The sequence below is a fragment of the Cottoperca gobio genome, chromosome 19, assembly GCF_900634415.1.
Source record: "Cottoperca gobio chromosome 19, fCotGob3.1, whole genome shotgun sequence".
Lineage (NCBI taxonomy): Eukaryota > Metazoa > Chordata > Actinopteri > Perciformes > Bovichtidae > Cottoperca > Cottoperca gobio.
In genome coordinates this window covers 8,078,817-8,091,952 of record NC_041373.1, presented here as the reverse complement: position 1 = coordinate 8,091,952, position 13,136 = coordinate 8,078,817, and the positions used below count along the sequence as shown (strand labels likewise).

Sequence of the window (13,136 nt, the reverse complement as noted above, 5' to 3'; positions counted from 1 at the left end):
GCTGACATTGTGGTTGAGGGGGGCAGAGGCGATGTTCAGTGCAGTTGCAGCAGCAGGGAGCTCAGCAACCCTAGATTTCTTTCCCATTAAATGATAGCTTTTTCAGTCTCTATGTAAAATAGACTTTGACAGAGTTCTAGGGTATTAATTAAACAGAGCAGGGGAAAAGAGTGTAAAGAGATATTCATTTCACTTCTTGTTTCTGGGTGCAAAGTGTCTAAATCATCCTCATAACTAGAATGGCAATCGGAGAACGCAGACCTCATCCAAGAGCAATGGTGCAGTCACATGCTCCTCGGCTGGTCCTATTTCCAGTGTTGGGAAGTCGTTCTTCTGACTTTAAGTCGTAATGTGAAAAGAGCATGGATGCGAAAAAGATGTGTTGTACTTCATTGCTCAGAGTGTTTCGATAACACTCAACTAGAAGGGGCATTCACTTGATTTTTCCAGATGGGAGCTAATTTTTCCGATTAGTGCGACACCACATGAATGCAGCACCAATGCTACTTCCTTGGTACTTCCTTGGCTTCACCCTTCCACCAAGTTTCATGAAAATGGGGCCAGTAGTTTATCCATAGTCCTGCTGACAGACAAACAGAGCCAAAAACATAACTTCCTTGGCGGTAATAAAAAGCATTTTCAAAGCAATGGGACTGATACTTCTCTTATGCATCTGCATTCCCTATCCTCATTACGTATGTAGGGGAGTTGACGCAACCTTGGCCAGACTTTCATTTTATCACTGTCTGTCATCCTACGAGTGGTAAAAGTTGCGTTACGACACCATGTTTTATTCTCATTCTCCCTTCCTTGGCAGCTCATCAGAGTGAGAAGGGATCTCCTCTTTTTCAGTCAGACTTAAAGCTTTGTGGTAAGGTGTGTGTCTGGAATGTAACACTTTGACCAGGTTGAGAATTGGAAGACAACTACAAAAGTACATACACAACACACTGGCGCTGCGTCTTTAGCATGTGTGGGTGGAGCGGTCAGTACGTTTGGGGTATAGAGGGGAACACTCCTGGGAAACATCCACATACCTAACTGTTAGCCCAGATGTGGTTCTGTTTCGATTGTAAGAGCGGTCACATCTGTCTGGGCTCTGCGATCAGTGTGTCTTGGTGTCTCCATGTGTGTATAAATATGTCTGTGTGTGTCAGTTTCTCAGCAGATGTGGCTGTGTATATGTGTCTGTCTATGTGTACACTATTTGTCTGCAGCCTCCCTGGTGCTGATGGATCTCAGTTAATGTTCTGTAGCACAGGGACTCTCATCCCTTAATAGCTTTAGCAGTTTCACCCAGTGAAGGGTCCACCTGACTTCAGCAAGGCCCAGGGTAGTTACAATTCTAACAGTTGAGCAACGTTTATAGCTTTGATTGCCTTGCTCTGCAGTGATTAACTTTAAGTGACTTTGTTGTAAAGATAGACATTTAAGACTTAGTTGAAGGCTGTACTAGAACAACGTGAAAGAGGTTCAAATACAGACTGAATATAAAGCTTTGATTGAGTAGTGCATTTGAAGTGTGCACATTGGCCAAAGGCGTCTTCAAAGATAAGGTGGAAATAGGAGCTTTAAAGACACATTTACATCTTTTACTAGAGCATATTGTTGTTGCATTAAGTATGGAGACGTCTGTGCATTGACCCTTCCCTTACATGGGATACATTTTTGGATTTCAATAGGGAACTCTTCCAATTTTGTATATGAAAGTCACAAGTCATGTAAGTAGTCTACCTCTCCGCCTGTGACAACAGCTCTGGAGGATTTGTCATGTCTGGAAAAAATCTCAGATTCGGTTTGAAGACTAAATATTCCTAAAAAGAAAACTTGTTGCAACCTGGGTTTGTCAGTTTGACAAAGTTTTTTGGAGCTTTTTTAACAAATATTTAAAAGCCTGTCATTATAGTTGGCAAAAAAACAACTCTTGAATTAGGGTTTGAATGGAAAAGATAATTAATTTAACCACATGCTTTTGAATGTAGGAGATGTTTCAAGATTGAATGATGTGTGGTGGTGTCTTCTTAGCATACAATGGTATTTTCACTCTTTGAAGATTGTTTTGGGGGTCTGTAATTGTATGTGTAAGTATGCAAATATGTCATTTCTTGTGAGTTTTGAAAGGCGCACATTTCTGCAGGAATGTAAATGACAAAGCTGCTTCAAGCGGCTTCCTGAGTCTCTTGTTCTAGCATGCAACCGAAGTCTGAGCTAGCTAATTGGCACCACACTTAAAATACTGAATCTAACCTTTACCTCAATACCTGTTTTTAGGTGAATCAGTGGTCCTGATGCATGGTGAAATTATTTATTCTTAAAAGGGAGCAATTATAGACTAAAGGTCTGAAATGTGTGGAGCTACTTTAAGCTGTAATACTTTAATAGTACTCCGACAGACAATTGCTATCTTTTTCGTGCCAAAACAATCATTTTGAGGAAGAGCTTAGAAAAAGAAGCAACGCCACCATGTCACTGCTTTTTGATTATGTGCCGCATCTAACAATCATTCCTGCTTTATTTCTTATTAACGAGTCGTCCAAGACATACATTTAATTAGACTTCTAACAGGTCTAAAAAAATAAATGGCTGAGGGCTCCGATTATTTCAGGAGGCATCACGCTGACATTAACAAATAGTCTTCATTACATATTTTCTATGTGACCGGACGAGATCCTCTCTGATGTAAATATTGCCATAGTGCGGCGAGAGGTTAGCGCCTCACCTACGCATGAAAGATGAAAAAAGCAACCTTATCGGCAGTGAGAGATGGCCAGTTTATTTTCCAATTGACAAAGAAAAATCACCCCAGAACATCATTTCCTACTCATCAGCCCTGTTCACTGATGTTATTTAAAATGGGAGTTTTATGAAATATTCAAACATACTTGCCTCCCTAAACTTATATAATCAGATCTACTGCGGCATAATAATCAGTTATTGTTTTAATCATTAGGATGAAGCTTTTTAATTCATTTTAAAACCCAGGGAATTACATTGTTGCTTGCCGTTATTAACACTGCTAACAAATTGCTCAGTGTATTAGTCGTCCTCATGCCCCTCAGGATGTCTGGTGACGACATCAGATGCAACACGATCCCTTTAAGCATCACCCCAAATATACTCACAGGCACGCTCTCCTTGCCAGTTATCCCAGTTCTCATGACCTCTTTGAAGGGGGGGATCAATCTCAGGTGTTTTCAGAGTGTGTGGTTTCTAGCCTGGGTGCACCTGAAAACAAAAAGAAAATCTTAAATCTGACAGTCGTGAAAGGTTAGCGTTAATGTCACGGCACACCTCATATATGGTCCAGGTAAAGATGGAATGTCTGTGGGGTAAAATGTAAGGAGATCAATCTCTTTTCAGACACTTCAACCGTCCATTTGTCATTAGCAATGGAGCCCTCTCCAGAGGTAAGGCAATATCCGCCACATCCAGCACCACAGTCTTGTCTATAGCTGCATCTCTGCTTATATACCCTTTAGGGAGTTCATTAAAGGGGAGGAGGGTGGTCTAGGAGCTCCAAAAACAGCCTCTCCCCATACATCATGCTGTACACCGTCCTGTTTCCCAACTCTGACAGCAGCTGCCCCTGTCATCCTCTGTTTTGCTTTCACCGTCAATTATTCTAACTATGCAGCATAATCACACAAACTGAGGGTCTTGTTTGTCTTGGACGACGTTCCGACTCTCACATGTCCATCAATGTGTGGAAGCCGGGGCTGACTTGCAACCTCAGTGTGGGTTCAAGACCACACAGAGCTCATTTACAGACGGAGGTTTTTGAGGTGTCATGGCTGGGATTGATATCGCTTTCAAAGAAAATAGGTGAGAGGGACAACGTGATATTGCTGGTGTGTGATGTGAAATAACCGTGCAACAAAAAGGTTGCTTTAAATGGGTCTGATTGCTATGATATCATCAAGTCCCAGTTGTGGTTGTGCAATATGCTTTAAAACCACAATATCACATATTCAGTGCTACAGCTAGTATAATGTTCACATCGTCTGTGATACTGCATTTTGTCAATTATTTGACATGGAACATGGTCATTTGCCAAAATAAAGACTGTTGCTGCTCTGCATGTACTGCTCTACTTCATGTCGAGGCCACAGAAGCGGCACGGAAATGTCATACGGTTATTGCATCAAGGAAGAAAAACACCTGATTCAGCAAATGATTGCTTTAATCGATTCTGTTTGGGCTCCATCATCGCATTACAGTAACAAACAGCGTGAAGATATCCTGGCCAGATTGCAGGCCCTAAACCTCAATCCCACACAATTTCAGGCTCAGTTAGCAACATGTTTAATTCGAACTCACAGTTGGAGGATCTGTGCTTTGAGATTACCCTGCCCGGTGGCTAAAACAACCCACAGCCTAGCTGTCTTCTTTGGATGTATGAGCAGATACTTATCTGCAGGATATGGCAGATCAGACTTCCACATATTGCTTTTTAATGAACACAGCACACCGCATCCAATGGGGCTCTAATGGGCTCACATGTGACGCATCATCTGTGCTGGTCATTTGGACGCCAATATCAACCCTATATCACCCATCACCATCTCCCCGGTTTGGCCTTGTCCCAGGCTCGAAGCAGGGTCAAAAGGTCAACATGGTGTGCATTTGTGTAATGATGCTATCATCTCTTCCTACAGCCTGCTTATAGAGGTTATAGAGGCTATACTGGATGATAATGTTGCATAAACAGGTCCCCCTAAATGTCTAAATACTCTGAGTGATGGGGTCCTTCATGAGCACGATCTTCCGCCAAACAGTTTTTGTTATTTTTACACGAAAGCTTTCTGTATATTTGTTTTTGTCTCAGTTGGAATAAAGTGACACTGGATATTTCTATGTACCAATCAAGATGTTGCAATATTTGAGTCAAAATCTGATGACAGTTGTTGCGGTTGTTTGCTTAGTTGCGAGGCCACTGCCACACCCACACAGTGGCACACAATGTTATGGAGAAATACTTAAGATTTAAAAAAAATCCAGATTTGTAGCTCCATGGTACAATTTCTCATGTGGAGCATTTAAAGGGTGTTTCATACTTTAGCTTGACTCAAAGTCACCATGACATTATTTTCCTAGTGCTAAGTGCATTTGGAGATTAATTTGCACAATTGTTCTTCTGTTTGTGATAACCAGCCACATGTGCCATTAACCTTTCTGTACCCACACTAGCGTGTCTTTAAACTTGATTACCGGCCTGTAGAGATGGACATACAGCCGCACGACCTTCCAACTGGAACAGCGCCTCCCTCCCTCCCCTCCCCACCCCGCCTGCCTCTCTCATAATCAGCTGCATCCTGCTGCCTCTTGGAGGAAGGAATGCGACATAAATGTTAACACACCACACACTAGCTGTGAGACTCATTTCAGATACAACACAAGCTTTGGCATCACACACACTGACAACAAGGTCGCTTAATCTTAATTTTATTCATCTCCATGTGTGCATACATTAATTATTGTATTGTTTTGAAGTATAACCAATGGCACCAAATTTTGTAAGATGAATTTAATTATTTAAAATTTGAAGTAATAGTTTTCCCCTTGAAAATATTTAAACATGTATTAACTTTATATAACCTTAATCATACCACCACATTCTTTTTAAAGACAGAAATCTATAATTGCATGCCATCTTCTCCTCTTCTGCTTGCAGCAAACATCAGAAAAAACAAATATTAAGATAAAGCATTGATGAATGGAGTGTAATTGCTTGTGTGCTTAATTCAAATTGGTTGTATGTTGACATTTTGAGTCTATTTAGAGAAACAGCTCACTTCAGATGATCATTAATCTGATTAAGAGCACAATTTATTTGGGTTTCCGTGCTCAATAGAAACCCTTCCTGTTCAGCGCACGGCCTGCCAAAGAAGCAGAAGACCTCGATGAATAGCCAACAGCTGTGTATATAGAACGAGTACATTTCCTCTTGCAGTGAAAGAAAAACACCCTGTTTCAGTAAAACATTGAGTCATTGCTCACACACCACAAACATATGTGCAAATACAGTGTTTGAAATTTGCATGTTTTCTTTAATTTAATTAAAAGATTGAGTACCAAGAAGGGGATTTCATGTTTTCTCTATAACTGTTGCATCTAAATGTATTGTACAAATCTCCTATAGCCAGCTGGGTGGTAGGATTTGTACTGTATATGTTTAGTTTTCTTAAGTTCTTACTAACATACCTAATTAAGCTCTTGAGTGTGCAATGCCATTTCAATTTTACTCAAAATGAGATGGTTTTAGGAGATGAAGCTCTGGAGCTAAGAAGCTGCCCGGCTTGTGTGGAAATTTGTGACGCTGATCTTAGTTTAGGCAAGGAACATGTCGTAAATTACATCCATACAATTTCCATGTGTAAATCTTATTTTTTACTAGCTGCATCTGTTTCTAACCATGTTCGCCCCATGGAGCATTGTATCTTTTTTCTGGACAATATTTCAATATCAAGCATAAGTTTTAGCAATGTATTCAATTTACAAGCCATTAAAACCGTCTGGTTGTCCAAAACTACAACTGAATATTTTCCCGAAAATAAAAATATTTTATCGGCACAGGTTTCAGGTCTAGAAACGTAAAGCCAATTATAATGGCAGTAAAGATGTCTCCTCCAAACTGACAGCTCCCAAACCTCAGTTCATAAACCTGTCTTGAGACTATGTGCATGGCTGAGACACGGTCTAACTACTTGGCCAGCTCGGCAATGGAAAAAGTTTCTGCATTACTTTTTTCTCACTGTGGTGCATTTGAGAGACCGAATGCACAAGTCTAGGTATGGTTTATACATTTCCATGAAACAACAATCAGATGCAGATAATTCCGTCGTTCCTTATTTTGTTTCGCCTTGGCACATGCTAGCTTTCCCATGGCCTGCCCTGAGAATGTATTCAATATGCAAAGTAAATGCAAGATTATATTCAAAAGGATAATAAACAGTTTGTGTTTGTTCTCCCTTTAAATTTAAAACCCCAACTCTGCATCCAAGATTCCAAAAAGGCTGCGTCAGGGTAACCATAGTGCTGCAATTTGGATAAATGGCGAAGATGAAAGCCGAATTACGTTTTTACATGCCTTCTAGACTGCTTGCACATTTTTCTAAAAGCACAAATGTCTGGGTGTGTAATTACACACTAAATGCTGTTTTTTTTTAAGGAAGTATGTGTTGCTGCGCAAACTTTAAATCCGGCTGAAAATGGTTACGTTGCACGAAGCACGCCCCAGATTTCGAGTACCTACTCAGATGCCACTGATGACAACAGTGCTATTAGATTAATCAATGGTCTTTATCAGCGACCCCTCAACACAAGTGTAATATGTCTGTGATTTTCTCTTTTCTGATTGTTTCACACACATTATCTTTGAGAGGCTTCAAGGGTGGAATCAGTGGTGGGAAGTAACTCTGTACATTTACTCAAGTACTGTACTTAATATACTTTTGAGGTACTTGTACTTTACTTCCAATTTATGCAATTCATACTTTCAGTCCACTACATTTAAGAGGTAGATATACTTTTTAAAAGTAAAAATATTGATTTTTACTTAACTATATTTATTTCACAACTATGGTTTCCTTGCAGATAATAAACATTTCTATGCATCCAAAACATAATCATTTTATGAAATATGGCACATTGTTTAAAGATTGCTTTAACTACCGAACAGTGTATAAAGTAGTTAAAATGATCTCCACCTCGACCAACTACAAGATTAAAATGCTACGCTATAATGCATAAATGATAATAATCCAATAACATAAGAAAAACAGTATAATGCTCACAAGTACTTTTATCTTTATAAAGTACATTTTGCCAATAGTACTAGTACTAGTACTTTTACATAGTTACATATTTAATGCAGTTCTTCTACTTGGAGTAGTTTTTATTGCAGTAGGAAATGATTTGAGTACTTCCTCCACCATAATGCATCATGAACATGATCCAATAATATAGTATGTATAATAATACAAAATTCGGAAAGTGAGAAAATGAGAACTTATACTTTTCATTAGTGGGATTTTGAATGCAGGACTTCTTCTTGTAACTGTGTATATGTATACTGCTGCATTACAACCTTTACTTAGGAAAAGGATCCTAGTACTTCTAGTCCACTATTTCACTAAAAACTAAATAAGGAGAAAAGTCAAAGAAAAAAACATTTTGTGTAGAAGAAATTAGTTTTGGATTCTGCCCTTTCTCGTGAATCATGTATGACCCCCCAGATTTATCTTATGACCTCTGTAGGGGGTCCGGACCAAGAGGGTGGGGATCTCTATGTAGGTACTATGCTGTCTGATTGTCCCTTTCATAACTGTTTAAATACATAAATAAATAAATAAAGTGCGCTAGCAGAGGAACTTTCAACATTCAATGTGTCATGAAAAGAAAGAGAACATGACTTCTTTAAACATAATTATTTTACCAGTATTTGTCTACGATAAGAAGGAGTGTGAAGCCATTTGACCTCTGTGAGGGAATGCTGCATGTCAACACAGTTGGTTTGAGGGGGTCGAGCATCTCTCCAGTGTCAGGGAGACAGAGAAAAGACACGGGGTGGGATTTGTTAAATGCAGGACACCCCCATGTATTGTTTCGACAACATGGGGGGACATCTGGCACTTGCAATACAGCCCAGTGTTGAGGTCTCCATCCTCTTTCTCAAGCAGTGAGCTGTGCAGCATTGAAGCACTGCCTGCACATTCTCATGCTAATACGCAAAAGGCAAGAGCAGATGTGAAACATTTGGTTGTGTTCTTGTTCACTTGTAAAGAAATAATGTGCCCCGTTATCATTCTTTCACTTTTTTTGTTCTTCTACGTGTCATAAAAAAAGAGTTTGTGGTGGAGGGCATCTTCTTTGGTGGCCTAACTTCAACTGCATGTGGAGAAATGGTCCCACAAGTGTTTTGAAGATCTGAGGAAGAACTGTTTTTGCATCTCAAAACAAGCTGCCTCAGTGGAAAAATCTGGGGACGATGCACTAAACAAACATATCTTGAAAATGACTCCAGCAAACTTGACAGCAGCTTCTGTCTGTTTGTACACAGAGGTGGTGTGTGGGTGTTCGGTTGGTTTTTAGCGTGATCTCAAGGAGAATACCATTTAAATAAGGATTAAATTAAAAATAAATATATTTGGAAATATGTATATTTGTCTGCACTTTGAAATTTGCAAATGTCTTTGTGTCATGTTTCTCTGTAAATTATTGTATTTAAGTGTGTCTATGCATGATTTTTTCCTGTTTCACAACTTTATTTTGTCCATGGAAATTCCCTTTAATTTGCCTGAAATGTTCTGTATATCAGTGTCTCCGCCTACCTGGAATATCATTGGCTCCTGTCTGCTTCTCACTTTATCTCATTGGCCAGGGAGGTGCCTGTCAAGCAACCTGACATGCGAGGCAAGTTTACAACTCTATACACGTGCGGGTGGTACATCAGGGCTCGTGGTGGCATCCTACATGGAGCAAGGGAAGAAGAGAGTTTATTACCTGAGTGCATATATAATTGTAGAAGTATCTGTGGGCTGATAATTTGGCTATTTTCGGTCAGTTTGAGCGTTATCTTTCTCACCTGTGCAGCAGGTAACATTTGGCTTCTTTTTTTTTTGGAGGCGACAGAGGTGTTATCCCCACAGCACACTGTGGATGAAGAAGACTCACTCCTCGGTTTCTTCATGGCAATAAGACTCAACAATGTGTGCCTAGCATGGCTGTGGCTCCTGCACCGACCACCCATGGACCGGTATGGCTTTTAGCCGCATCAGTAAACTCGACCCCCCGTCCCGAGGCATCTTCAGGAAAGCGGCGGTCATGCTGTGCTCCCTCCTCACCTCTCTCTTCCTCCTGCACTGCCTCACCGACCGCTGCAGCACCACCTCACCCTCACCGGTCAAGGCGTCCTCCAGCCGCGCTGCAGGGCTCTTCGAGGACTTGAGGTCGCTGAGGACTAAAAGACTGGCGTACCAATGGACTGCCGGTTCGGAGCTCTTCGGCTACGGGGCTGCCAGGCGCTCCTCACGGGTCCTCGCGGATCAGCGCGCGGGGCAGGTTTTGGAACTGCCCGAGGAAGAGTCTTTCATCTTGCCGCCTCCGGATTTAGTTGCTTCCAGGAAAGTGTCGCCGAGGTTCGCAGGTAAACTCAGTCCGCTCGGGGAGGGGAGAAAGAAGCTGCCGCAGGCTCTCATCATCGGGGTGAAGAAAGGAGGGACCCGGGCTCTGCTGGAGTTTCTCCGGGTTCATCCTGACATCAGAGCCGTGGGAGCGGAGCCGCACTTCTTCGACCGCAACTATGACAACGGGCTGGAGTGGTACAGGTGAATATTTAACAAATTGATTATGTTTATTGGAAAAAAAATCTCGGAATTTAAACGACATACGTATTAAGAATTAATATTCATCAAACTGAGGTAAATTAGATATTAGAATAAATAAATTAAGAACCCACATATCATTTAGGCAACTTCTGTATATTGGTATTAGTCATTAAATTGCCATGATAGATTGTGTTTATCCAACTATTAATTTTGCCTACCACTCCATCACTAAAAAAGATTAGTCTACGTAACCCAAAAATCTCTATTTAACATCTCAACTTTTGTAGAAGTGGCCTAACTGCTGCTGGATGAAGCACTGCGGACAGCCTGTTGATTTATTACGATACATTAGGTCTGCTTTCATTAGATGTTATCAGGCTGCTCATTTTGTTGCACATTTTAGGGTTGACTGCCTTTAAGTTGCTTTGGCCAGGGCCATAGAGGAATCACAGTTTGCAGCTTGATTAGGCTGGGAAATAAGACAGGGATAAATCTTAAGTATTTAAAAATCTAAACAAGTTGCAATTTACATTTTCTCAGTTGAAACATTATTGCTTTGTATAATTGTATATAACTACATCAGCTTCAACTTCAAACAAGTTTGTGCTCTATTTTTTCTAAACATTTAATTTATTTCACATGTAGTACTTTGGAGAGAACAGTTCAGTAAACAGACTTCTTTCACTTTTTACATAACTTTTCAAAAGTTTTTATTAGATTTATTGCATTTGTTTAACCCATTTGTCCATTACTTTAGGCATCAATCAAACTTGTTACAAATTAATTGTTAAATTATTTATTATTGTTTATGTACTTTTGACAACGACAAATCTTAAACGCTTTTTTCTTGCGTATTACATAAAGTCTTATTGGAGCTTCTAATCTACAAAATAAAACAGGGATTTCTAGAAAAGCCAAACCTATGTGCCGACTACTAAGAAAGTGCAACCCTAATTAACAAAAGTAGAAATAAGGTTTTTTTTTTACTGCAGATAAATGTTCAACAATGTTTTATTGTGCCAATAGTAAATTGTACCAAAATCATAATTTAGTACATCAAACGTTTTATATTGTGTCATTTTGTTTTCAACATCTTTGAAGGTCAAATGAAGCAAAGTTTATAGTCTTGTCAATCCTTTATTCCATAGAGGCGGTCTGAATTTGCTTTTATAGCATTGGTTTCAGTCTCGCCCGACAAAAGTGAAATTTTAGAGAAACTCTGATCCCACATAAACACACATTTACTCTCCTTCAATGTCTCTATCTCCGTATGACGGAGTATGCTGCATTCTCCTCGCTCAAGTCGAATTTGTGATTGATTTCATCTGTCACTGCGAGTGTGTGTGAGTGAGTGTTGTGTGTTCACATTTCCACAGGCCTGTTGGGAATAATGGCTCTCCCTCTCAGTGGTTCTCTGTCTAATGGGGCATTGCCGACATTGCGACTCTGTTATTAAGAAGGATTAGGGCCATAATGAAAGGTTACCTGAGTGTCTCAGGAGGTATAATTCACCTTTTGATTGAGTTAACACTACACACAGCACCCTCTAAAAGCCTGGAGACAAAACTTTTACTCTCCCTCACTGACAACTCCCTCCAAACCCTTCTCGCTCACCCCCTCTCCTCCCCCAAGCACTCTGGCTCTCTCCCATCTCCCACTCACACACCTCCCTCTTTGTGCCTCTCTGAGAGTGAACATTCTCTTTTCGCCATCACTCTTTCACACCCTTCTGTTTACCTATTCATCCATTGTGGGGTTTTATATCCATGAGGGTCCCATCTATCCCGAGGAGTTGCCAAGATTCTCTGGAATTTGGACCGTGCCTCCAAGGACAGACCTTAGTTGCCGGTTCCCCTTAATGCCGTCCATTTAAAACAGAAGGACCCTTGAATTGAAAAGAGGAATAAATAACTGTTACTACAGCGTGGCCCACTCTGCAGGAGTTCATCTTGTCATCTCTCCTAGACAACGTCTGAGAGTCTTCCTGTTGATAGCGTTTGTGTTTTTGTGGAAGCTTTTGATTGAGTCGCATTCATTTGAAGTTGTTGGCTCGAGGTCATGTAGAGGTGTTTTTGTGCACTTCAAAAGTGCTTGTCGAAATCAGGAAATCAGTCTGATTGTATCGCTCAACTTATCCTTAGCCCTTGTCAAAAATCGGCCGCAATCTCGGTGCCTCGGAGCCACAGTTACTGTGCCGATGCTTTTAAGATTTCATGGCATGTTTAAGACTCATCTGACACGTGACCATTTGAAATTGTCAAGGTTGAACTGCTAAATGCAGCTCCATGCTTCCAGTACATGTCAATACTACTGTCCTTTAAAATAAAAAATACATTTAACAAACAATCTGTTTGTGCAAAACAAGGCCAGATTTTCTGTGACTAATCACTGTGTCCAATTTGCTTGAATTATGCGATTCCTTTCATTAGCAGCAGTGAATACTTAGAACGTAGAAGCTCCCGTCTCAGGAGACTCTTTGTTTATTGTCAAGGCCGATATGTGTCCTCCGCATGAATCACTCGTCTCCTTGTCTCTATGGGAATGTGTACTGTAACACCTCTAAGCTCTTAATGTGACGTGGCAACATCTCCAGCCTCCTTTTCCAGCTTTCTCAGAATTATACTTGTCTGGCTTGTTATGGGAATTTCCATCAACTGCCCAAAAAACTCCACAGCGCACACCCAAAGCTATGATGCAAAAATCTGTGATTTATTGAGAAGGATAAAATTTCCCCGTTTTGACAGCACGGCTGCCAGAGCATGAAACATTGGTAGCTTTTAACTTCAAACTTCACTTTTATCTTAGACTCCA

At 40.5% G+C, this 13,136-nt stretch overlaps 1 protein-coding gene and 1 long non-coding RNA gene across 2 annotated transcripts in view; one reads left to right on the top strand and one right to left on the bottom strand.

Annotated features, from left to right (window-relative positions):
- LOC115024934 (uncharacterized) overlaps positions 1–9,723 on the bottom strand; it is a 32,780-nt gene extending 23,057 nt beyond the window's left edge. Inside the window, exons 1-3 of the long non-coding RNA XR_003834166.1 lie at positions 9,584–9,723; positions 9,330–9,467; positions 3,123–3,225 (exon numbers count right to left, since the gene is read on the bottom strand). This is a non-coding gene — a long non-coding RNA (uncharacterized LOC115024934). The remainder of the gene's footprint in view (positions 1–3,122; positions 3,226–9,329; positions 9,468–9,583) is intronic.
- A 4-nt stretch (positions 9,724–9,727) lies between these two features.
- The window catches only part of LOC115024933 (heparan sulfate glucosamine 3-O-sulfotransferase 3A1-like), a 31,203-nt gene continuing 27,794 nt past the window's right edge, over positions 9,728–13,136 (top strand). The window contains 1 exon segment of the mRNA XM_029456832.1: positions 9,728–10,325. Within this exon segment, the coding sequence (XP_029312692.1) occupies positions 9,757–10,325 (569 nt within the window). The 5' untranslated portion in view covers positions 9,728–9,756.